Source organism: Phascolarctos cinereus, unplaced genomic scaffold (genome assembly GCF_003287225.1).
Source record: "Phascolarctos cinereus isolate Bilbo 61053 unplaced genomic scaffold, phaCin_HiC Scaffold_726;HRSCAF=1367, whole genome shotgun sequence".
In the NCBI taxonomy this organism is placed as follows: Eukaryota; Metazoa; Chordata; class Mammalia; order Diprotodontia; family Phascolarctidae; genus Phascolarctos; species Phascolarctos cinereus.
This window is the reverse complement of record NW_027556098.1, coordinates 312,436,245-312,461,272: the sequence shown is the minus strand read 5'-3', so window position 1 is coordinate 312,461,272 and position 25,028 is coordinate 312,436,245. Positions and strand designations below refer to the sequence as shown.

Sequence of the window (25,028 nt, the reverse complement as noted above, 5' to 3'; positions counted from 1 at the left end):
TTTTGGGGACAACAGGCACCTGGAGGAGGAGAGGACCCGGGGACATCTCCAGGCAAATATAGAAAGAAGCTGGCCAACAAGAGAAGGTATGGATCAGTGGTGGAAGAAGTGCCCTACAACAGGGCAGTACCCTCTCTGACAGCTGCCATGATTGGTATTGTTGTGAGAGTGAGGCACAGTTGAAAAGGGGAATCCCTGGGATGAGCCCTACAATGCAGGAGCAGAAAGGGCCCAGAGGGCAGAACCTAGAATGGGTGCCTTGGAAGCTTTGATTGTATAAAGAAAAGAGAGAGACCTACAGAGGTGATCATAAGGGTCATGAATCAGAGAATGAAGGTCTAGGGTAGACAGAATAATGAAGAGAGTGAAAGAAATTCCATTTTTGAAAAGCTGCAGGAAAGAGAATTTAAAAACCTAATGTACAGGTTAAGGGAAGGAGAAAAGGGTGGAATCTACCTAAGTGAGAGAAATAAGAGGGGGAGACATATATAACCAGATAAAAGCAAGAGAGAGGAACTCATAGAACTGTAAAGGGAAAGGGGTAACACATGATAAGAGGGGACTGGGGTGAGGGAGAGAGAGCCAACGGGAACAGGGACACCTTAAAAAATGAAAGTATCTGAAAGAATATAATACTGTGCTTATAGCAGAAGGGGGGAGAAATCATAACTTGAAAAAAATTCCAATTTTAGAGGTAGATGGAGGAAAATATAAATTTACCTCTTATAACTTTTAAAAGTGGATGGATTGGCGCAGCTAGGTGGCACAATGGATAGAGCACGGGCTTTGAAATCAGGAGGACCTGAGTTCCAATGTGGCCTCAGACAAACACTTGACACTTACTAGCTGTGTGACCCTGGGTAAGTCACTTAACCCCAACTGCCTTAAAAAAAAAAGTAGATGGATTAAATAATCCAATGAGAAAAAGAATGACAGATTAGATAAGAAAACAAAATGCTACAATCTGTTGCTTACAAGAAAAAGCAAGAAATAAACTTAAAAAACAAAGACATATGCAAAATAAAACTGAGGGGATTGAAAAAATGTACTCTGCATCAAATGAATCTAAAAAAATAGTAGTTGCCATCATTTTATTTTTTTAAATAATATTTTCCCCCAGTTATATCAAAGACAATTTTTAACATTCATTTTTAAAAATTTAAAAATTTAAATTTTTTTTAAAAGTCCTGATTGTTTTTCTACAGTATTTAAGTTGTTTTTTTCTTGTTGTTTGCAATATTTTTTAAATTGTAAGGCAATGATTAAGATTGAACTATTTGCTTATTATATATAAAATGTTATTAATATTAGTCACTATTAGTAGTAATTGTATTCTTTTTTTTTTTGGCTAGGCAATGGGGTTAAGTGACTTGCCCAGGGTCACACAGCTAGTAAGTGTTATATGTCTGAGGCCAGATTTGAACTTAGGTCCTCCTGAATTCAGGGCCAGTGCTCTATCCACTGTGCCACCTAGCTATAGCATTCTTAAAATTTATCATTAATAAGGTAGTTTGAAAGAAAGGTTGGGCAAAGTTGTACATGATGAAGTGATTCTAAAACACAAAAGTAGGTAGGAAAAGGTTGAAAGGAGAAATTATGTTATGAAAATGGGGAGTGAAAGGAAGAACTACTACAGAGGAAGCAGGTGGAGGTGGAGACTGGTTATTTTAGAACCTTACTCTCATCTGGGTGGAAGAGGAAGTAGCACATACATCAGAATAGGTTTAGAAGTCTTCCGAACTTCTAGAGAGGTGAGAAAACTGGGGGATATGTTGGGGAGGCACTTTTAGAAGGGTATATAGATTAAGATTAGGATGGTGGGGTGAAGAGACAAGGGAGGGACTTTTTAGAGGAGTGGGTAAAATACAGAATAAGAGGGTAAAGGGAGAAGATAAGGTACTGGGGATAGGATGAAAACAGGCTGAGAAGGAAATTAGTGAATAAAAATAAGATGGAGGGAAATTCACAAACAATAATTATAACTTTGAATGAGAGACTTTACAAGAAAATTTGCAGAACATTGAACATATTACTTATCAGATTTATAGATAGGTGAACAATTTATGAATCAACAAGAGACTGAGAGCAAAGATGGATGTAAAAAGGATAATTTCAATTACATTAAATTAAAATTTTTTTGTATAAATAAAACAAATATAGCCAAAATTAGAAGGAAAGCAGAACATTGGGGAAAACGTTTTTAAAGACAGTTTGTCAGATAAAGGTCTCATATCTAAAATGCATAAAGAATTTTGTCAAATTTTATGAATATGAGTTATTCCCCAATTGATAAATGGTCAAAGGATATGAACAGGCAGTTTTCCAATGAAGAAATCAAAACAATTTATAGTCATAGAAAAATGACCTAAATCATTATTAATTAGGGAAATGTAGACTAAAACAACCTTGAGATATCATTTTACACATACCAGATTGGTTAAAATGATCGGAGAAAAAGACAAGTGTTGGAGAGGAAGTGACCCAGTCTCTAACACTTTCTTTTTATATATATATGTGTGTGTGTGTGTGTGTGTGTGTGTGTGTGTGTGTGTGTGTGTGTGTGTATGTATGTATGTATTATATATATATATACATAAATATAACAATTATTAATTTATTTATTTTTAGTTTCCAACATTCACTTCCACAAGACTTTGAGTTCCAAATTTTCTCCCCTTCTCACCCCTCCCCCCACTGCAAGACAGCATGCATTCTGAATATCCCTTCCCCTAATCTGCCTTCCCTTCCATCACCTCTGCCTTCTCTTATCTCCTTCCCCTTCTGTTTTTCTATAGGGCAGGTTAGATTTCTATACCCCATTGCCTGTATATCTTATTTACCAGTTCCATGTAAAAACAATTTTTAACATTTGTTTTTAAAACTTTGAGTTCCAAATTTTCTCCCTTCCTCCCTCCCCACCCACCCCCATTGGGAAGGCAAGCAATTCGATAAAGGTTATACCTGTGTAGTCATGCGAAACACTTCCGTGGTAGTCACATTATAAAAAACTAACTGTATTTCCCTTCATCCTATCTCACCCCCCCATTTATTCTATTCTCTCTTTTAACCCTGTCTCACTAATTGTGATGTCTCCCAAGACTTATTCCTGAGTATTCTTCTCTTCTCCTTCTATGTTCTCTCACTTAGAGATCTTCACTGCCGTGGATTCACTTACCATTTCTTTGAAGATGATTCCCAGCTCTGCTCCCTCTCCAGAGCTCCAGTCTTCTTACCCTTCCCCCTCCCCCATGAAATAAATGTATGACTCAGCTCTCCTGGCCTTGTGGCTGTTACTCACACCTGATGCTCCATCTTCTGAGCTGAGGCTCTGAGGGAGTCAAAGGGAAGAAGCTTCTGGCATTCCTAACTAAGTCTTTGCTCCAGCTGAAAGAGCTTCTGACACCATGAAGATGAAGTAAACATTCTGGGGGAAAGGACATGAAGGGCCCAGTTCTGGAGCTGGGAGATGCCTTGGCCGGGTCTGTCTCCCATCCTTGTGTCCCTTGGGTTGCTGCCCATTCTTTCCCCTCCTAGAATGCTGAGGCATTTGTGGGAAAGTGTGCCCTGGTATAGGGGAGGGGAAATGATATGGGCTGTGTTCTTGCTATGAAGTTTGAGTTGATGCCTTATTAAATATCTGAGTCAGGCGGCTGATTGCTAAGGTGGAAGGACATGGATGGAGGCTTGTGGCCTAGTGCTGGGTAAGAGAGCCACACCCAGGATGACCCCTAGAATCCTAGGAGTGAGGGTGTGAGCTGGATGAGTGGGCCCCGAGGAATTGTTACAGACCTATTTATTTATTTGTTTGTTTGTTTGTTTATTTATGCTGAGCAATGTGGTTAAGTGACTTGCCCAGGGTCACACAGTTAGTAAGTGTCAAGTGTCTGAATTTGAACTCAGGTCCTTCTGACTCCAGGGCCAGTGCTCTATCTACTGTGCAGCCTAGCTTCTCCCACAGACCTATTTTAAATAAGCTCTTCATGATGTTTCGTTTTCACATGGCTTAGATTTCCCCTATATGTATCCTCCTCCTACAGTGTCAGCTCTTCTAACAAAGAATTTAAAAAGAAGAAATAAAAAGAGGAAGAAGAAGTGAGAAAACAAAACAATCTCCAAAAATCCCTAATGTTCTTTGCAATGTGTGTGTGTGTGAGTGTGTGTGTGTGTGTGTGTGTGTGTGTGTGTGCGATATTTCTTCTTTGAAGAACTTTTTAATTTTAATTTACCAACCTCTAGTTTTGTTTTTGGGCTGGTAATTTATTCTCTATTTTCAGTGGGCCCCATAACAACCCTAGCAGTTGGCGCAGAAGATCTGGTTACCTCCATTTTGCAGAGGAGAAAACATCAGCAGGGAGATGCTGACTCTGTCTGGGTCCCACAGCTCATAAGGGAACAATTCAAATTTGAACTTGGGTCTTCCTGGCTGCAAGCCCAGCAGGCTCTACACCAAGCTGCTTCCATGCCTAGATCTATCACTGAAAGGGACGTCAGGGGACCTCAGGTCCAGCCCCCTCAATTTGTAGATCTGTGAATTACGTCCCTTGGACAGTAAAGGGACTTCCAAAGGTCCTACAGGCAGTAAGCTTCAGAGGCAGGATTTGAACACAGGTCCTCTGATTCCAAAGCCAGTTTATTTCTACTAGAACAAATTGCCTCCTACTATTATTACCTTCATTTTACAGGGGAGAACATTAAGATTCAGACAGGAAATAGTCTCATCCAAGGTCACACAGGTCTGGGCAGTGCCAGACCTCAAACTTTGGACTCCAAGTGTGGTGTTCATTCCATTATGCCAACCCTGTGACAATCATGGGCTCAGCAGTGGGAGGGATCTCAGAGGGCATCTGGTCCAGTCCAGCCCTCAACAGCCTTCTCCAACCCCTTTCCAACAGCCCCAACGATTCATCCTCCAGCCTTGACTTAGAGACTCCACCCCAGTTCTCCTAAGACTGCTCTTCTATCTATACCGTGCTGCTCCTGAAGATGAATCTAAGAAATAGAAAAGGTGTGGGGGAAAGCATGACTGGTTTGTAAACAAGCTGGCAGAGATGCCACTTCTGAAGATCTTTGTATAACACAGCAGCTCAGATGCAGGAGCTGATTTTTTTTTTTTTTTGCTTTTTGGCAAGGCAATTGGGTTTAAGTGACTTGTCCAGCTAGTAAGTATCAGGTGTCTAAAGCCAGATTTGAACTCAGGTCCTCCTGACTCTAAGGCTACAGCTCTATACACTGTGTCACCTAGCTGCCCCAGAATTTTGCATTGTTATTTTTTTTAGGCAATTGGAGTTAAGTGACTTGTCCAGGGTCACACAGCTACTAAGTGTCTAAGTGTCTGAGGTCACATTGGAACTCAGGTCCTTCTGACTCCAGGGCTGGTGCTTTATCCACTGTGCTATCTACCTGCAGAATTTTTGTCCCCCAATTTATTTTTTTAATTTTCAATTTTAAAAAAATTTTTAGGCAGGTGGGGTTAAGTGACTTGCACAGGGTCACATAACTAGTAGGTGTCAAGTGTTTGGTCTGAGGCTGGATTTGAACTCAGGTCCTCCTGACTCCAAGGCAGGTGCTCTATCCACTGTGCCATCTACCTGCCCAGGAGCTGGTTTTGAATGACAAAGATGACAATTCAAAGGTTTAGCTTTGGCAAATAGGGCCATGTGTTTATCAGAGACTTGAATAAAGGAGGACAAAAGAATATGTCTAGTGGACTTGAAGGAAAGCAAGGCTTTTAGCTTGGGGCTAAATGAGAGATATTTGGCAGCATCACAAGAAGTCACTCCCATAAGGAACAATATGCTAATTAATGGCTTTTCCCAGCTTCCTACTATGAAAGCAAGATGAATAGTGTCAATGGCATTTTGAATGCAGTCCAGACCTTATTCTTCTCTAACCTGGAAATGGCCTGAGCTGAACAGAGCAGGCTAGATGCAGGGTGTGTCAGGACATAAAGTAGAGGTATAATTTATTTCAGAGTGAGGAAAGTGACTTGTATGAAAGGAAGCCCCCCATCCTGAGCTGGGGGTTGGGGTACAAGCAATGCTAATGTACACAAGTGGGCTGAAGAGTATTCCAAGTCTTTGGGGGTTGTTACTACTCTGCAGTACAGAACCAGAGTTCTGGGATGGGAACCAGGAGTATAGTACAAGGAACAGGGATTATGAGCATGTTAGAAATGTGGTGGATGATGGCTCTCAAATCCCTGGAAAACAGAAAGAGTGAACATGTGGTGCAAAACACTTTGCCAGAGCATGAGATCATCCAGAGAGCAAAGGACGGTTGTTATGCCAAGCTCAGGGCACAGCCTGCTTGCTGGGCCTTAGCTCTGGGAAACAGGGTATCTCCAAAATATTTTGACAATAGCGAGAAAGAGAATAAACCTTTCTCTTCCTGATGAGATGAATTCTGTCCTCCTTTCTTACTGAGAATGTGCCCAGGTGATTGTTATTCAGCAGAAAGCAAGAACAGCCCTCAGAAGGAGGTCCCTGTTTAACATCTGGGTAGTCTGGGGTAGTTCTTTTGTTGGAAGGGGCTTTATTCCAAAGGGCTTGTAGTCATTTTTATTGTGGTCATTCTTCTCTGGGCTCTAGACCTGTCTCAGAAACTTGGGAAGTGAAGGTAGGTTAGTTTTTTTTTAAAAAAAATTTGCTTATTAAAATTTTAATTTCTGGCATAAAACAAGCATTTCCATAACAGTATAATGAAATAGATGATTGCACATGAAACTGCCAATCTATTATGTACCATTTGCTATTCCTTTTAAATATATAATAAAATTATCACATAGATTACTTTTTTCCTTTTTTTCTTCCCGCCCCCACCCTGCTCTAACGATGGCCACCATCAGACACAACAAATATGTATACATGTAAGATCTTTCTATACGTGTATCTATTTGTCAGTTCTTTCCTTGGATGCACATCTTTCATATGTCATCTATAGTTAATTTGCATATTTATACTAGTTAAAATGACTTATTCACTTAAAGTTCTTCTTAAAACAATATTTTTGTTAACTTATATACAATGTTCTCTTGGTTTTGTTAATTTTGTTTTTCTTTATTTCATGTAAGTTATTGCATGTTCTAAGATCATTGAATTCATCATTTCTTATGTCACAATAATATTCCATCACAATCATATATCTTACCTTGTTCAGCCATTCCTCAGTTGACGGGCATCCCTGCTTTGCCACCATTAAGAGAGCTGCCATACACATTTTAGAGCAAATATGTTCTTTTCCTTTTTTCCCTGAGCATCTTGGGAAACTAACCTAATAGTGGTATTGATGGGTCAAAGGGTAGAGTCAGTTTAATAATTCTTTGGGCATAATTCCAGGTTACTCTCCAAAATGGTTGGATCAGTTTACAACAATAACAACAATGAATTATTATCTCAATTTTTTTCACATCATTTCCAACATTTGTTGCTTTCCTCTTCAATCATTTTAGCCAATCTGAGAGTTATAAAATAATATCTCTAGCTTGCTTTAATTTGCATTTCTCTAATTAATAATGATTTACAGTATTTTTTCATATGACTATAAATTGTTTTGATTTCTTTATCTTTATTTCTTTATTTTTCTTCCTTCCTTCCTTCCTTCCTTCCTTCCTTCCTTCCTTCCTTCCTTCCTTCCTTCCTTTCTTTCTTTCTTTCTTTCTTTCTTTCTTTCTTTCTCTTTCTTCTTTCTTTCTTTCTTCTTTCTTCTTCCTTTCTTCCTTTCTTCCTTCCTTCCTTCCTTCCTTCCTTCCTTCCTTCCTTCCTTCCTTCCTTCCTTTCTTTCTTTCCTTCTTTCTTTCTTTCCTTCTTTCTTTCTTTCTTTCCTTCTTTCTTTCTTTCTTTCTTTCTTTCTTTCTTTCTTTCTTTCTTTCTTTCTTTCTTTCTTTCTTTCTTTCTTTCTTTCTTTCTTTCTTTCTTTCTTTCTTTCTTTCTTTCTTTCTCTGTTAATATCCTTTGACCATTTATCAATGGGGAGGTCAGATGTTAATCAGTCCCTTCTGACCACCACATCTAAGAGGCAGGCTGAATTGTAAGAAAAAGCTTAGGAGGCAGCCTGGCACACTGGACGGAAGACTAGTCTTGGATCCAGGAGTCTAGATTGAGTTGATTCTTCAAAGGTGTCATTAATTGTCATTTTTATTCCATTGTGATCAGTAAAGTATATGCTTAAAATTTTTATTTTTCTATATTCAAGTATGGACTCATGCCCTAGTACATGATTAATTTATGTAAAAAGATGCCACGAATAGCTGTGACAAATGGAACATCTATTATATTCCCACTCGAGTAATCACAAGAGACATAGCATATGTTACTTTCTACAGATGTATTCAGGCTATTAACTCCCATTCTTTGGTTAATTAATACTTTTGAATGATTGAATAAAAGGAAATCTAAACCCATTGGCACCTAAGCTACCAAGGAACCAGTTGGAGACTTAGAGAAGGCCCAAGCCCAGCATTTCTAGAAAAGCCTTTAGCCAACAGTGTTGCCCATAGAAAAGGAAACTGAATTCTACATTCATCAGTCAACTGTCATCTATATGCTGGGCTTGTGAGGTCTTAGACTCATGCCCAGTTACTCAGTACAGAGGAGCAGAAGGAAAGACACAGTCCACATCCTCACAGCCCATATATTTTGCTTAATGATACTGATAACAAGGGTAAAAGTCAAACCAAGTCAAGAAGCATTTATTAAGCACCTGCTATGTGCCCTGGCACTGTGCTATTAGACACAGGAGTTACCATAAAAAGCAAAAAGCAGTCCCTGCTCTCAAGGAGCTCACAGTCTAATGATGGAGACCACACAAACCTTTACACAAAACAAGATATATGAAGGATGAATTGGAGATATCAGGAGAGAAGACAAATGAGGAAAGACTTCTGGCAGGAGGTGAGATTTGAGCTAGATCTGAAGGACACCAGAGGACTCAGGATATAGAGACAAAGAGGGAGAATTGCAGGTAAGGGAGACAGCCAGTGAAAGTGCCTCAAGTAGGGAGGTGGAAGGTATTGTTTGAGGAACAAACAAAAAGCCAGGGTCACTGGGGGCAGAAGACTTGAGGGGAGGAAGGTATAAGAAGATGAAAAGGTAAGAAAGGGCCAGGTTGTGAAGGGCTTTCAACACTAGAGGGTTCTTTACTTATCCTAGATGTGATAGGGAGCTACTATATGTTATCGAATTGGGGGCTGGCATGGTCACACCTGAACTTAAGGGAGATCTTTTCGACAGCTGAATGTCAAATGCTGGAGAGCAGAAAAGCTGGAGATAGAGACCCTAACCAGCTAATAAAGTTCTGCATGAAGACAGCAGAAGTATCAGAGGAAAGAAGGAGATGGTTATGAGAGATATTAGAAAGGCAGACTGGACAGGACTTAGCTATGGAGACTAGATATGGGGAGGCAGGGAAATAGAGAATAAGGAGTTGAGAATGACATCTAGGTTGGAGGCTGGTGCTGTCCTTGACAACAATAAGGAAGGTAGGAAATTGGGAACGTTTAGGAGGAAAGAGAGTGAGTTTAGTTTTGCACAAGTTGTATTTAATATCTATGGGGCACCCAGTTCAGAGTGTACAATAGACATTAGAGGTCAGGAGAGAAGTTAGGGCTGGATCAGTGAAGCTGAGAGGCCTCTGCATGTGAGCTGCTGAGATGACGAAATGAAATACAGAGATAGAAGATCAATGAGCAGGAAGTTAATGTAACAAGTCTTCAGGGAGCAGGTAGCCCATTGAGTTAGATACTGAAACATTTGAATAAGTAGAAAGGCTAGAAAAAATAGTGTGAGCTAAGGGTTGGAGGTTGAAATGAATATGGGGCGTGTTGGGAATCAGTCTGACCTGAGAGATCTGTATGAGGAGGGCGAGATGAGGTGTGATGGACACAAGCTGTGTCCTCTTTACTGTGTCATTGCCCAGACTCTGAGACAACACTACTGGTTCCTCGGGCTAAGGGGTCATCATTGGGAGCAATTTTCAGGTTCTGTTATCCTGCTCTTCACTGGCAACATCCTTGCTTGTTCTTAGCAGCTCCCTGGTTGGGTTCCTGTCAGCCATCATCTGGACCATGAAGTGGAATCACCAGCCAGCTTCCTACAACAGCCTCACTCCACATTTCTACTTCATACTCCTCATCCTTGTGCTTTCTGGTATTCCTAGCTCAGGTAAATTTACTTTAGTTTCTGCCACTGTGGCCTCCACAGATCACTACCTAGTGTTATTTAAATTCAATTAAACCACGAATTCAAGAAATACTTATTAGCCCCTATTGCACTCAAAGGCCTATGTTGTAACACTAGAGGAGGTACAAGGTTTAGACAAGGCATGGTCACTGATGTCAGGGTCATCGTCCCCCTCCTAGGCACCTCCACCACTATCTGCAATGTAGTAACATGGGATTGTGGAGTTGGAAGGGATCTCATTCAGTTCACGCCCTTAGATTACTGGGCCCTCAAGGGAGGAGACAAAGAATAAAAGGATCTCTCATAATAGGGACTCAAACTTGTCAGTAATGTGGGAGACTAAGTCATCATTTACTTTAACTCTTGAAGAGAATGGAAACTTTTGATATTCTTGTACAAAATATAAGGAGTCCATGAGAGCAATATGGAAGGGCTTTAAATATCTCTGAGGATCCATATAAACTTTGGCACTTTAAACTTCTCTCTGTTCTACTAACATGTCACATTAAATATTCATAACATAGGAAAAACAGGGAAGTTTTACCAGCCTGGAATATAACCCACGAAAATAGGGAACCAGAGTCACAAAGCATTAGAGCTGGGATGTCCTTTACATATCCTCTGATCTGATCCCCAGGCCCATTTTACAAGTAAGATAACTGAGGTGGGGCCAAGTGGGATTAACATGACATAATTGAAGCAGGGCCTGAATCTAAATCTTCTGACATTCAGTCGAAGATTTCCAGGATTCTACTTCTCTGTGACTACAGGACTTCTCTGACTTCTGTTCTATCCAGAGGGAAGAAGAAGCATTAAGTGAGGTCTGAAAGGCTCTTATGTCTAGGCAGGTTTCCTTCAGGGGTTCAACAAAGCACTTTCCAAACTCTCCCTCCCTTCCCCACCAAGGGGACCAGCATGTGCTGGTGATAAAGGCCCTGGACCTGAAGGAAAGCCACTTCTGGAGAAGGAAGAGCAAGACTGAAAGGTGTGGAGCAAAACCTCAGGCCATGCCAGGTCAGGACCCAGAGCTTTTCAAGGAGATGCCACATACAGGGCACTGAGGAAGACAGGACCTGGATGAAGGTTTCAGGTAGAAAGCTCAGCCAGGTTTCCAGGAGGCCCAGGACCAGCAGTGTCAGTGAGATGAGTGTCTGATGCAATCTGCATCCCAGGAGCTCTGCCTTCCAACCCCAGCACTGACCATTGCCCCCTCCTGCCTCTCTCTGATGGGCAGACTTCTGAAGGTGCTGGTGTCCATGCTAGGACCTGCCCTCTTGACCTGTGTGTGAGTGAGGTTGTCAGAACAAATGTCATCTACAGATGTAAGGGTCCCATCTCTTCTGATCCAGACCCACCCAAGAAAATAGGAAAGTTAGAATGTGTCATTGAGGGCACAGCTGTTTCTTCCCTTCTGACAAGAGGAAAAATAGCCAGCTTTTTTTGTGGGCTCTGTAGCAAAGAGCTTCAGAGAGATTCTCCCCAGGGACACATACAACCAAAGGGAATTTTGTTATTGTTGATTGACTTCAGGCATGTTTGACCCTTTGTGACCTCATTTGGGGTTTTCTTGGCCAAGATGCTGGATTGGTTTATCATTTCCTTCTCCAGCTCATTTTACAGATGAGGAAATTGAAGCAAACAGGGTTAAGTGACTTGCCCAGGGTCACATAGCTAGGAAGAGTCTGAGGCAGAATGTGAACTTAGGAAGATGAATGTTCCTGATTCCAAGGCTAGTGCTCTATCCATTGCATCCCCTAGTTGCTCTAAAGGAAATACGAAGATAGAATCATAGTTTTAGAACTGGAAAAGGCCCCAGAGATTATTAAAATCAATCCTATTATTTTATTGAAGTAACAGAAGCCCAGAGAGGTCTAGTGACTAGTCCAAAGTCACATAGCTAGTCAATAACAGAACTATCATTTGAACTCAAATCCTTTCCTTCCAGGCCCAGTAACCCAGGATGCCATCACTACTGTGACACCCTGGAAGCTCCCCACATTCCCATAATCACGCTCCTCCTCCCCCCACTGACCTGCACTGCTCTGTCCCACAGAGGTCTCCCACAGCTCTCTGGCCCAGCCTCCTTCTAAAACACTCAGCTGCACAGCCACAGAATGAGGGCAAGTCCAACAGCAGCCCAGATGCCTGGTCTTTGTTATCTATGGGCAGCTTCAGGGGTGGGGCAGAGGCTGGTGCCTCTGTGGGGCCAGTGACAGCAGCTATTGCTTCTGCCTCCACCCCAAGCTTTCAGCCCCCAATCAGCTGCCCTGGCTCCCTGAATATACAAAGGTAGTGAAGGGGGAGAACGTGTTGTCTCCATCTCTCAGGTATGTCCAAGTGTGGAAAGTGATTTCACCAAAGAGGAGCTACAAGCAGAGCAGCCCCTGAGCAGGAACACATTGAGAACTTCCTGGTCCTGGGCCGCCCTGACCCCTGCTCTGAAGGCCACATTAACTCCTCCACCTCAGTGTTCTCTGATTCTCTGCTTTTTGTCCCTGGTTCTGCACACAGGCACATTCACAGTATCTGGCCCTCTGGTCCAGCCCATCCGGGCCTGGGTGGGGAAAGATGTGCAGCTCTCCTGTCACCTCTCCCCTAAGTTTGATGTTCAGGGCATGACTGTGAAGTGGGTCAGAGGCCCACTGGTTGTGCACTTGTACCGCATGGGCCAGGAGATGGAGGAAGTCCAGGCCCCTGCATTCCAAGGGAGAACAAAGATGCTGAGAGAGGAAATGGCTGAGGGGAAGGTGACCGTGATCATCCATCAGGTCAAGCTCTCTGACACCGGCCAGTACACGTGTTATTTCCAGGAAGGTTTCTTCTACAATGAAACCAGCTTTGAACTTCAGGTAGCAGGTAGGTCCTACATGGCTCATGGATTCTCTCTAGAGCTGGCAAGGACCTTCAGACATTGGCATTGGCCCAGATCTTTAGAGTATCTAAGGTATTTTCCATAGAGTTTCATTGGAGTCTCACAACTACCTTGTGGGTTAACACTTCTGTCACAGGGACTGAAGGCCGGGTTTGTTATCTTTCAGCCCCTCAGAGTTCTCTGTTACCTTTAATGGGGTTTGGGAATATCCAGCCTCTCTGTTATTGGGTCAAGCCTCCTCAGTGATGTATTTCCCCAATTTTAGAGGCTCTTCTGTACCCTCATTCCATAGAACCACTCAATAGTCAGATTAGTTTTTATACAGTAATATTTTGTTGTACAAACAATACTTTCCCTGACACCCAAAGACACTGTCCTCCCCACAAAGGCTACTTCAGTCTCTGGAGAGTTGGGGTTGAAGGGAGTTCAGGTTCATAGCTTAGCCCAGTTTCTATATAGTACAATCTCGCCAAATTCTAAGTCCAAAGCCCCCCTTAGACTCGAGTCTCCAGCACCTGGCTTCTCAGGGCTTCCCTTCTGGGCTGGCAGCAACATTGGGCTTGATTCTTCCCTTCAAGGTCTCCATGGCTTGGGGGTGGGTGGGGTGGAGAATTCCTAGCCTGTGCCTAGAAGTGAAAAGGACCAAGAAGTAGCCACTACTCACACCCTAAGCTTGTTTGTGGAGGAACACAGAGCCTAGACTGGGGAGGGAAAGAACATTCTTCCACACCCAACTCAGTTCATGGTACTCATGCCCTGTGGGTAAATAGGACATTCATGTCCCCTGGGTACAGCTGGAAGAAAAAAGAGGAAACGAGCGGGAGAGAGATAGAAAGAGAAAAAGACAGAGACAGAGACAAAGAATGACTCCTAGTCTGGTACTTTTCATGACCCAGCCTGTTCCAGCTCTGCAGCCCATAGAAAGTGGCTAGTCCCACCCAAGTGGTAAGGAAACACAGAATGACTTCTCCCTGACCCAGGCCCCTGGAATCTCTCACATGGGTCCCTCCATGTCAGGTCAGCAGGGCAGGCACAAAGCACAGCCCCCTTCTCCTTCTCTCTCCATTTCAAGGATTTGTGTATTTATCCCATAGGCAGGGACGTATTTTGAATCCAGTTCTTGTCCCCAGTTCAGAACAATCCTCTCTGGTCTCTGGGCAGCCGTGAGGGACTTTCTTTCATCTGCTTCCCCAGGGCCCTACAGGAAGGAATCTCAGAGCAGCCCAACGGTGCAGGGTCATACACAATCCCATAGACTCAGAAGACAATCATGATCGTCTATACGAATTTGTATAGATACAATAAACACAAGAACAACATACATTTTACATTCGACCCAGAGATAATGGTTGGGGTTGCTTCCATTACAGTGCTCAGGGCAAGATGTGGAAAGGTAAGGAGAGTGTTTGGGGCTGGGGGAAGATGATGGACTCACAGCATCAGGGTGGAAAATAACCAGGAGGATTCTGAAAAGGAGGGTGGAGAACCAGCCTATAGTTAGACAGGAGGGTGATGACAGAACCAGGTCCACAAGCCAAGTCTCTCAGCTCTCATAGATTCTCTGTTCATTATACTCTGGGAGGATCCTGTTAAAGTCTAGATACTTCTGGCAGGAACTGGCATATTAAGCCATCATCTATCAAAACTCCTTGGCAAGAATGAGTGGATAAGACCCACGCCAATGCTAGGCAGGTGAGATCCAGATGAGGACATGAGACAGACCTATCCATCTATCCAGATGACCAGACTCCACAACTCCCCAGGGAGCTGAACCACTCCTCCACATAGAGCCCTCACCTGGCTCTGTGGCCCACCCTCCTTCTAGCTCAGCTGCACAGCCAATAATCACATAAGGGCCAGGCAAACTCCAGCCCAGGGGCCTGGGCTCACTCTGCACTCGTAAGTTACCTATAGGCAGTGGCAGAGCAGAGGTCAGTACAGGGCCTGCCTAGAGGCCATGGATGACATTTGTTGCCTTCCTGTCACCACATCTAACCCTCCAGCATCCAAAAAGCTTCCCTCCCTTTCTGACACAGGAAGCAGTCAGGAGAGAGAATGTCTTATCTCCAAGGGGATCACAGGAAGAAAAGTGATTTGCCAGAAGTGGGCCCACAGCAGAGCAGTAGCTGATCCAGAAGTTAGACCTTCATCTGCTGGGGCCCCCAACCACACAAACAAATACTCTTAATGCTGGGCCTACATTGTCCCCTGATTTTCTTCTGCTCTGTCCCTAGAACGCCAGAAAGGAGCATTCTCAGTGACTGGCCCTGCTCAGCTCATTCAGGCCAAGCAGGGGAAGACGTCACACTCTCCTGTGAACTGTCCCCTAAGAGAGTTGCCCACAATGTGACTGTGAACTGGTTCCGAAACCAGACCCTTGTGCACAGCTTCTCCACTGGGGAGAAGCTGGAGGAATCCCAGGGCACTGAGCTCCAGGGGAGGGTGGAGCTGCTGAAACATGACATGGCTGAGGGGAAGGTGACCTTGAAGATCCAGGATGTCCAGGTCTCTGACTCTGGTCTATACACTTGCCATGTCCAGTCAGCTGACAATTATGATGAAGCCCATATTGAGCTGCAGGTAGCAGGTAGGTCCTGTGTGGTTTATGAGTTTCTTCTGAATCACAGACTGTTAGAGCGGGAAGTGACTTTAAAAAGTCAAAACAAAACTCATTTAACAAATGAGGAAAGTGGGACCCAGAGAGAGGAGGGGGCTTTGCACAGGATCATACAATTTGGAAATGTCTAGACTGAGAATCAGACCCAGCTCTTCTCACTCCAGATCTGGCCGTTTTCTTTTCCCTGACCCATGTCTTGGATCCTCCATGCATGAAATCACAGGCTTTGAGAAAGGGACAAACTCACTTTGGGAAGTGAATCTTAATTCATGGTTTCAATTCTCTTCCCTCCCTCAGATCCTTCAGGCCTGGAGTTTCCCACTAGAAGATGGTGGAGGTCTCCCCTCTGTCCTGGAGCTCAAAAATGGGGATGATTTTATTCTTCCTCTCAAAGATGTCAAGCCTCAGCTGGCCCTCAAAAGCCACATACTGAGTGACGTATGAAGGATTTGAGGCCTTCTTCACTGTCATCTGCATGGTTTCCCTTCACATTGGCCTAGTGACAAATGTTTCCTAGCAGCCTTCTCTGTGCCCAGCCCCATGCTAGGTCAGGCTGTAGGAAAAAGAAGGGAAGAAGACCTGGCCTCATGCTTTGATGGAGCTGGAGAGATATGATACTTAATCTGATTAAAAATAATTAGCGTATGGCAGAGCGAAAGGGAGTGTGGCAGAGTGAGTGGAGTGCTGGACTTGGAGGCAGGAGGAACTGGGTCCAGATGCTGCCTCTGACTCTTATTCTGTGTGACTATGGGCAAGTCACTGAAACGTTGTGCCAACTTCAATACAAAAGACTTTTCTAGCTGTTCCCACACTGACAGAGTTATAGACCCTTAATGTATTGAGGCATATACCTGGATCCTGAGCAGCCCCAATTTAATACATTTCAGTTCATACTAATTAAATTCATAATTATGTAAAATATGGTCATTGGTTCCAACCCAACGGAAATATGCAGTGGGATTTCAAATAATGCAACCACTTCAAGAGATTCCTTCATCAAACAAAACGGGAGGCTCCCTCTATAATGAAGTGATGGATCATTTGGGACATAGCTTAGTTCAGTTCCAAAAACTTTTATTTCAATACAATTTAGGTCAATTTACATTCATTTACATATTTAGTTCCATCCCATATAATTTAGTTCCATCCAACAACTGCTATGTACAGGACCCTATACTTTAGTGGAGGAGATAGAGTTCAAATAAGACATTTCTCACCTGCTCTCAAGTTGTTCAGTTTAGGAATAAGACAGCTTAGGATAAGAAAGAAAGAGACATAATTTGAACATACAGTAATACAAGATAAGTGAATGAGAAGGAAGCAAAATGAAATGAAATGTGAAGACTGATGGGGAAGGTGTTAGTGACATAGGAATCAGTGAAGTCTACCTAGAGGTGGTGGTGATTACATTGGATTTGAAAGGAAGAGGAGGAGGAAGGGCATTGGCAGCACAAGGAACTGCATGAGCAAAGGCTTGGCAGCAGGAAGAACAGGGCATTGTTAGGGCACCAGGTCTGGTCCAGTCTGAGCAAAGTATAGAGCTCATGGAGGAAGAAGGGAGAATATTAGAAAGTTAGGAAGACACCAGATTGGGGAGGTTTAGCCCAGTATGGTGACCAAGTTAAGCAGGGTGAACTCCACAGTACAGAGCCCCTGAAGATTTTGGAGGGCAGGAATGGCCTGAGCAGGGCTGTATGCAAGGCAGAGGAGGTCCAGGTAGGCAGTGGAGGTGGGGAATCATGTGTGGAAGCTAATGGAAGACTCCAGGCAGGGGGTAAGGAGGACTTGGGCCAGTGAGGTCCCAGAGAGGATAGAGAGGAAGGGAAGGCTGGGAAAGCCATTCTGGAGGCAGGATAAAGAAGGATTGGCAGTGGTTTTGATGCTCCAGGTGAGGGAGACAGTGGGAATCAGGGATTCCTCAAACTGAAGGGAATTCATGAATCATGGCCCCTCTGATATGGAAATGGTGAGATCAAGAGTTGGAGCAGGCTTGAGAAGGAGAAACATAAACTCAATGTGTGATGTGGGAAGTGTGAGGTGTTAAAAAGACATCTGGATGGAGACGTCCTGAGGGGAGGTGGAGAGGAGGGTGCTGAGCACAGAAGAAAAGTCAGGGTTGGAGAAGGAGATCTGAACTCCATGTGGTTTGAGGTGGTAATTAAAGGTATGGTGGGACTAAAATTGCCAAGAGCACAACTGTTGAGAGAAAAGAAGATTAAAGACAGAGGCTTGACCAACATCAACCTTAACTTAGTGTGGTGGAGATGAAGATTGAAGAGAACAGACAGAGAAGAAACAGTCAGAAATGGGAGGAGAACAGGAGAGTGTCTTGTCTCTGAAATCAGTGGAAGAGAGTAAGAGAAAATAACTGAGAGGAGGCTAGGGATGGCTAATAACATCAGATACTCCAGAGAGGTCAAGGACCATGAGAACTCACAGGAAGTCCACAAGATCCATGTGTGGAGGACAATAATGGCTTTGGAGAGAACATTTCAACAGAACGATGTGAGGGAGAAAGCCAGATCGAAAGGCACAGAAGAAAAAGAGTGGTAATGAGGCAGTAGAGACTTTTTGAGTGTTGGCAACTTTGGCTTCAATTTTAGCAGTGAAGAGATAGTTGCTGGATGTGAATAAAAACATCACGGAAAGTCTTAAGGTTGGGGAGTTAGGCCAGTGGAAAGGAGCCACTGGAAAAAGAGACCCAGAAGATGAATGAAAGTGGGGATGAATATGGAGCCAGGTCCCAAGGAGGAAAGGAGGAAAGAGGACAGGATCAGTGGCACCAGGAGGGGGAATCAGCTTTGTGGGCAGAGGAAGAGAAGGGACTGAGTGAGGATGCAGAGGAGCTCTGAGGATGAAGGAAGGAAAGGGAGAGGCCTCACACTCAGGCTCGCGCTGGACTGTCTCACCAGGACTCAGCTTCCTCACAGAACCTCAGAGCTGGAAGGGAGCTCAGAGATCACCGAGTCTAGCCAGCCACTGAAAGGAAACCGCTGAAATGTCCAAAATATCCAGGACACATGGTCATCCAGCCCTGGCTGAAGGCCTTCAGGAGAAGGAGGCCTTGTTCTCTTCTTATTTTTTTAATTTATTTTATTCTGAACTTAAGAAATAAAACAAATATTTTTATAATATTGAAGAATGGGGGTGAGAAACTGATTGCCCGTTAGACTGCAAATCTATTAAGTACAACTTCAAATTTCTTTTAAATATATAACAGTGTTACGATATAACTTTCCCTTCATTTTCTTCTACACACTCTAGAGATGACTATCATTAAGCACAAATACATATATATGCAAAATGACCCTATACCTATCTTCCTTCGTAGTCAAAACAACTGAATCGCTCAAAGTTCTTTTCTTTTAATTTTTTTTTTATTTGTAGGCAGTGACTTGCCCAGGGTCACACAGCTAGTAAGTGTCAAGTGTTTGGTCTGAGGGGAGATTTGAACTCAGGTCCTCCTGACTTAAGGGCTGGTGCTCTATCCACTGTGCCACCTAGCTGCCCCCACCCAAAGTTCTTCTTAAAACAATATTGCTGTCACTGTATACAACATTCTCTTGGTTCTGCTCTCTTTACTCTCCATTATTTCAAACAAATCTATCCTTGGTCCCTACTGAGGCAGCCCCTCCCACCTGGGGCGGCTCACCTGAGCTGGAAGCCTCAATAGGCCTCCTTATCACTTCTACCTGTTGCTCCCAATTCAGCCTCTGGGACCAAAAGGAAGAAATCAGGCCCCTTCCCCAGGTCATTCGTTCATCTGGTGGAAGTCAGAGATGGGGGGTGGGGTCTCTAAGCAATTGGAAGCTGTCTGTACCCCACAAGCAGACCCTACAGTGTCATCCGGTTCACAAATGTCTTTACAAGAGTTAAGCTCATATCCCCACCTAGACAGTGAGCTCTTCAGTGACAGGGCCTACATTGTTTGGCTTCTCTCTCCTGCTCCTTCCCTACCCCAAGGGCCTATGACAGGTCTGGGCAGGCCAGCAGAAGACTCTCGGTAGGGACATCTTAGCTTGATAGAAAAACTCTCCTCTGAAGCATTTTAGAAAGATAGGGGTGCATTCATAGATGGGGGACCAAGTTTAACCCTGGCTTTTGGCATCATCCAGCCTCAAGGGAATGTCCCTCTGGCCATGATTACAGCTCAGAAGATAATTAGCCCCTGAATATCTGCCCTTTATAGAACAGAGCAGTTCCAAGTTGGCATTCCAGGTGGAAGGGACCTTATTTATCATTAAATCCAAAGTTCATTTCACATTTGGAAAACTGAGACCCAAAGCAGAAAAGGGACTTATTTACTCTACATTCCTGAGAAAGACCAGAGATGGCATGTGACCCTAGTTCTCCTGACTCCAAATCCAGCTTCCACTTTTGTTTCAAAGAAGGGTCTCCATTTCCTCCTTTCACCAATCTCTCTAGCACATGCTGCCAGATTCATTGGCCTAAAACATAGCTGGGGTCATGTCACTTCAGTTGCTCAAGTATCTTCCATGGCTCCCTATTGTCACCAAAACTGTCAAATGTCATGACCCTTCCCTCTTCTCTATTGTCCTTGTTACTATGAGGAAACAAGTACAGGGCTTCTGGGAGGTTGGGGTGAGGGAAAGTTACTTAAATAGAGGGAAGATGCTGATAGAGATTATATTGTTATTGAAGAATGTCATCTCTGGAAGGAACCTTAGAGGTTATCCAGGCCCCTTCCTCTGTTTACAGAGGAAAAAACTAAAGTGCAATGATGTGTTGAGGTCCAATTAGCCACTGAGTGACAGTCACAATTTGAAACCAGATCTGATTTTCCAGGTCTGGGACTGTTTCTGCTCTCATGTATCACACTGCTGCCCCCAATCCCCTCCTTTTATAGATGGTCAAACCAAAGTCCATTGGCAATGGACCAATGGCTGACCCCAGGCTGCTGGAGTCCAGGCTGCTCAGCTGACAGCCAGAGAGAGTTTCTCAATGGGGATGTAAGAACCAAACCTAGAATGGACTTTAGAAGAGAGTAGCATCCTCTGGAATCAGGAGACCTGGGGCCTAGTCCTGTCTAGGTCATTACCTCCATGTAACCCCTTGGACGAGTTTCTTCCTCTCTCTGGCTCCCTGTCTAATGATGGGGTTAACTAGATGTGACCTAAGTGCCCATCATCCCCTGAAAGTCTCTGACTCTATAAGGACACAGCTGTGAGGTGGTGGGAAGAGGCCTGAATCAGGAGTCAGAGGACCCAGGCTTCAGCCCTGGCTCTGTGACTTACAAGCTGAAGGACAGAAAGCCTCTCTCTCCCATTTTCCTCTCTACAAACTGAGGTAGTTGCACTAGACTCTCTCCAAGCTCTCTTGCAGTTCTCACATTCTCTTCTCTGAAGTCCTGGGGAAGCTTGTTTTTTTTGGGGGATGTTTAGAGGCTGGTGGAAGGGAGGAAGATGGCATCATCTGGGTACAAAGCCACCATCCTTGCCCAGGATTTCCTGAATCCTGATGCCCTCAGTGCTCCCACCCCTAACCTGGGCCACAGGGATCAGGCACCAGGGTTGCCCTCCTCTGATTCCCAAAGTAATGGAGTTTGGGGGCCTCTTTTCAGAGCATCTCCCCACATCTCAGAAGACACTTGCTGTAATGATTGTTGCTGTATTCTCTGTGGTCATCATTGGTTCCATCTTCACGAGTTATTTCTTCTGCCAAAGTACAAAGAACCAGAGGTAAGAGAAGGCCATGCACTTAGGCCTTTAGTCCTTCCATCACCCACCAGACCCTCTGATTGTTGCTGTGAGAGGGATCTGAGGATCCCCACATTTGCTGGACTAGGGCCCCTCCCTTGGCTCTGAACATATGGTCTGGCCCTTTATGAGGGACCTGGACTTTGCTGAGATGACAGAGAAAGTTCTGAGCAATCTCTGTGATATGTTGGTTGGTCAAAGATGATTATCCATTGGGGGTCAGGGGGAGGGACTCTTGGGGAGAAACCTCTTAGCAATGCTCTCCCCTCAGCCTAATCCTCCACACACCGGGTTACTTTCTAGGCCCACGTGGAGGGATGGAGATTGCTGGGGCTGCCTTTGGCCAGGCAGCCTGTTCCCAGAGCTGGTCCCTTCAATCTCTGAATGTGGACCTGGTCCAGCCCCGATCAATCCTTAGATGTCCTAGGCTGCTGTCCCTTACGCCCTTGGCCACTACTCAGCCGTATTGTTCCAGACCCTTTCCTTCTCCAGGCCTTACCATCCACAGGCTGACTCCAGTCATTTCACCTTGAATAAAAATTTGAATCAATGATTTCCAGCTGTGGCTTAGACTTTCCCTCATCTGAATCTCCCTTATGTGCTTAAAGCAAGCAGTCTGGTCCTAGGTGACAGCTCTTCTTCCCAGACTCCTAGCAAACCTGCTCCCTGTCACTTCCTCCCTGGCTCCAGCTGCTCTGTCCCCATGCTCCTGCCCTGGTAAACTGAGGTCCTGAGTCCAAAGGGCAATAGCTGGGACTTCCCCCCAAGAAAGCAGTAGGATACCTACTTGGAACTCAGGTTGGGACCTCAGGTCCCCCTGGTTTGTCACCTGTTGCCTGAGGCTTTGTCTTTCTAGTTTTGAGACTTTTTACCATTAAGTATGCCAGTAAGATTGTTATTTGTCTAGTTGAATTGGGTCCTTTTAATTCAATTCCAGGGTAGCTAGTGGTCTTCCTGAGTTCAAATCTGACCTCAGACAGTTAATATCTGTGTGACCCTGGGCAAGTCACTTAATCGTGCTTGCCTCAGTTCCTCAAAATGACTTGAAAAAGGAAATGGCAAAGTACTCCAGCATCTTTGACAAGAAAATCCAAATGGGGGTTGCAAAGAGCTGGACATGACTAAAAAGACTGAATAACAATTCAATTCACATTTGTTTTAGAAAGCAACTTATTTCTATTTTAAAATGTATTTTCTTAACATTTTATTAGTTATATCACTTTTTAAATCTCTCTAATTTGGTTCTTATGGATCCTTTTCCATTTTTATTTTCACATATCTTGGATGTGTGACCCTGGACTAGTCACCTACCTCTCAGTGCTCTGTAACAGTAGATGTAGCAGAGGAGGCACAGACCAGCAATGCTAATGGAAATTCCTCCTCCAAAATTCCCTGGACCAATGAATTCCCAAATACATTCCCTTATCCTTTAGAAAATCAGTTGCATTTGCTTTTAACATATTCCATTAGTTTAAAAAATTATCTTTAATGGTTTTTATTTTTAATTTATAAAGGTATTGTATTTACTTTATAAAATTATTGCTAAGCTTTATAAAACAATTAACTTTGTTTTATTGACAGGAGTGGTATCCATATGATCTATGGTATCCATAGATCAAGAAGATGGATGAAGAAATAGCAGGGACCAGCAGTGATCCTCCTGCCTGTCCTGGGGACAACCAGTTTCTGGGTCAGCTACAGGAAGACCCATCTTCCTGAGTTAAAATCTGACCCTTAGACACTCATTGTGTGAGACCCACGGCAGGTCACTTCACCCACCACTTCACCCTCATCTGTAAAATGAGCTGGAGAAGAAAATGACAAACTGTTGAAATATATTTTACCCCAAATGGGTCACAAAGAGTCAGACATGACTGAAGATAAGTGACTGAGTGGTAGAAAGGGACTATGTGTATTTTAGATGTTTTATAATGTTTGTTTAAATGCTTGTTTGTTTTTCAGTCATGTCTGATTCTTTGTGACCCCATTTTGGCTTTTCTTGGCAAGGATGCTGGAATAGCTTGCCATTTTCTTCTCTAGTTCATTTTTATACATGAGGAAGTGAGATAAACAGGGTTAAGTGACTTGACCAGGGTCACACTTAGTATCTGAGGCCAGAATTGAACTCCAGAAGATGAGTCTTCCTGACTCCAGGCCTGCTGCTCCATCCACTGTGCCAGCTAGGGGAGTTCATGGAAGACTAATACCTCTGGTATGAGGGAGGTGGAGCCCTTTCCAGGGCTGCTGTCCCCTGTTAGTGTCCACCTGATCCACCCAATTCGCAACTGTGGCTCCAAGAAGCTGGAGCATGCACACTAGCTATACCACAGTAAAGCCATCTCAGCAGAGAGGTTGAGGGTAATTGAGGGGTCTCAAACCCATGAGTTGGGGGGGTCTACCCCAAGCCTGTGAAGACTTACTGTGGGGGAATGAGCCAACAAGAACAATTTGTTCCAAGGGTCTTGAAGGTGGCTGAAGCAGGTACTATGGGGCTCTCAGAGCTTGGTTGTGCTCTCATCACATCCCACTCATCTCTGATCTCATTTCCTCATGAAGAGGCAAATGGGGAGGAGCTGAGACTCAATGATCCATCCCCTCTTGGAGACACTAATATAAGGATTATCTTGCTCTTATTATAAAAAGTTATTTTAAAAGCAATCATGTAAAAAAATAAATAAATAAAAGCAATCATGTCTTTGAGCCCTGGGCTAGCAGTGCTTTCTGCTGTGGTATTTTTTTAATAAAGTCCTTTAAAATTTTCTTTTCCTGACTTTTGCCTCTTTAATTAGGGCAAAGACCCGAATACAGAATTTTCCTTTTAACTATCTGTTACTGTGTGTATGTTAACTCTTTTGTATCTTATGTTTGTTACTTGTTGGAAGAAATTGCCAGCTATATCTGATACCCATGTTGTACAATGAATGTTTGATCTGGAGTCAACCCAGTTATCAACCTGGGGAGCCCCTAGGCACGAGCCCTATTAAGTCACACCTTTGAGATTTCCTGGGAGTGTACTGTTGGTTGGAGGCAGAGTCAAAGAGAAAAATCTCTTTGGCAATCATCCCTGTCACTCCGTACATTCAGGTCACTGTGAACCCAGAACAGAATTCCCTGGTGGGGACCCCAGAGCCATAAGTCACATCAAAAAAACAATGCCTCCCATTTCTAGAGGGCTTTAAAGTTTACAATGAATTCTGCCCCCATTGTCACTCCCCAACAACCTTGTAAGATACAGAGTGGAAGTATTATTATGGCCATTATACAGGTGAACAAAGTGTTGCTTAAGGGAAATTCAGTAATTTAGTCTTCAGGCCTTGATGGCTTCTGGAAAGAGGGCAGAGTGTCCAGCCCTACACACCTACTCCAACCAAGACCTGAAGTTCATCCCAGACCAAATAATGATTAAGAAATCCAAAGAGACTGTGCTATAAGTAACTTCTTCCATCTCAAAATAGCACAGAATCAGCCAGAATCCAATGGGCAATAACATTGGGGGGATATCAGTACAGCCAGCGTGAGCACAGGCAAACACGACCAGTCAAGGAACAGAGACATGTGTGTTAACTGCAAGGCTCTGTGTTTGAAAGTCACAAGAATGGAGGGCCCCTGAGAAAGCCCAGGGTGATCAGAAAGACCCAATGGAAGAC

General features: G+C 43.8%; 1 protein-coding gene and 1 long non-coding RNA gene across 2 annotated transcripts; both read left to right on the top strand.

The window, feature by feature from the left end:
* Positions 1-24,142, top strand: LOC110210725 (butyrophilin-like protein 2; the record flags this gene model as incomplete). Its single annotated transcript, XM_078146192.1, is given in 6 exon segments — positions 1-86; positions 10,021-10,157; positions 12,687-13,031; positions 15,282-15,335; positions 15,338-15,634; positions 22,963-24,142. Coding segments are annotated over 6 exon segments (936 nt in total), but the record flags the coding sequence as incomplete, so codon positions are not given.
* Positions 1,243-3,275, top strand: LOC144458206 (uncharacterized). Its single transcript, XR_013487775.1, has 2 exons — positions 1,243-1,751; positions 3,148-3,275. It is a non-coding gene; the product is annotated as an uncharacterized LOC144458206 (long non-coding RNA).
* Positions 24,143-25,028: the final 886 nt, after the last annotated feature.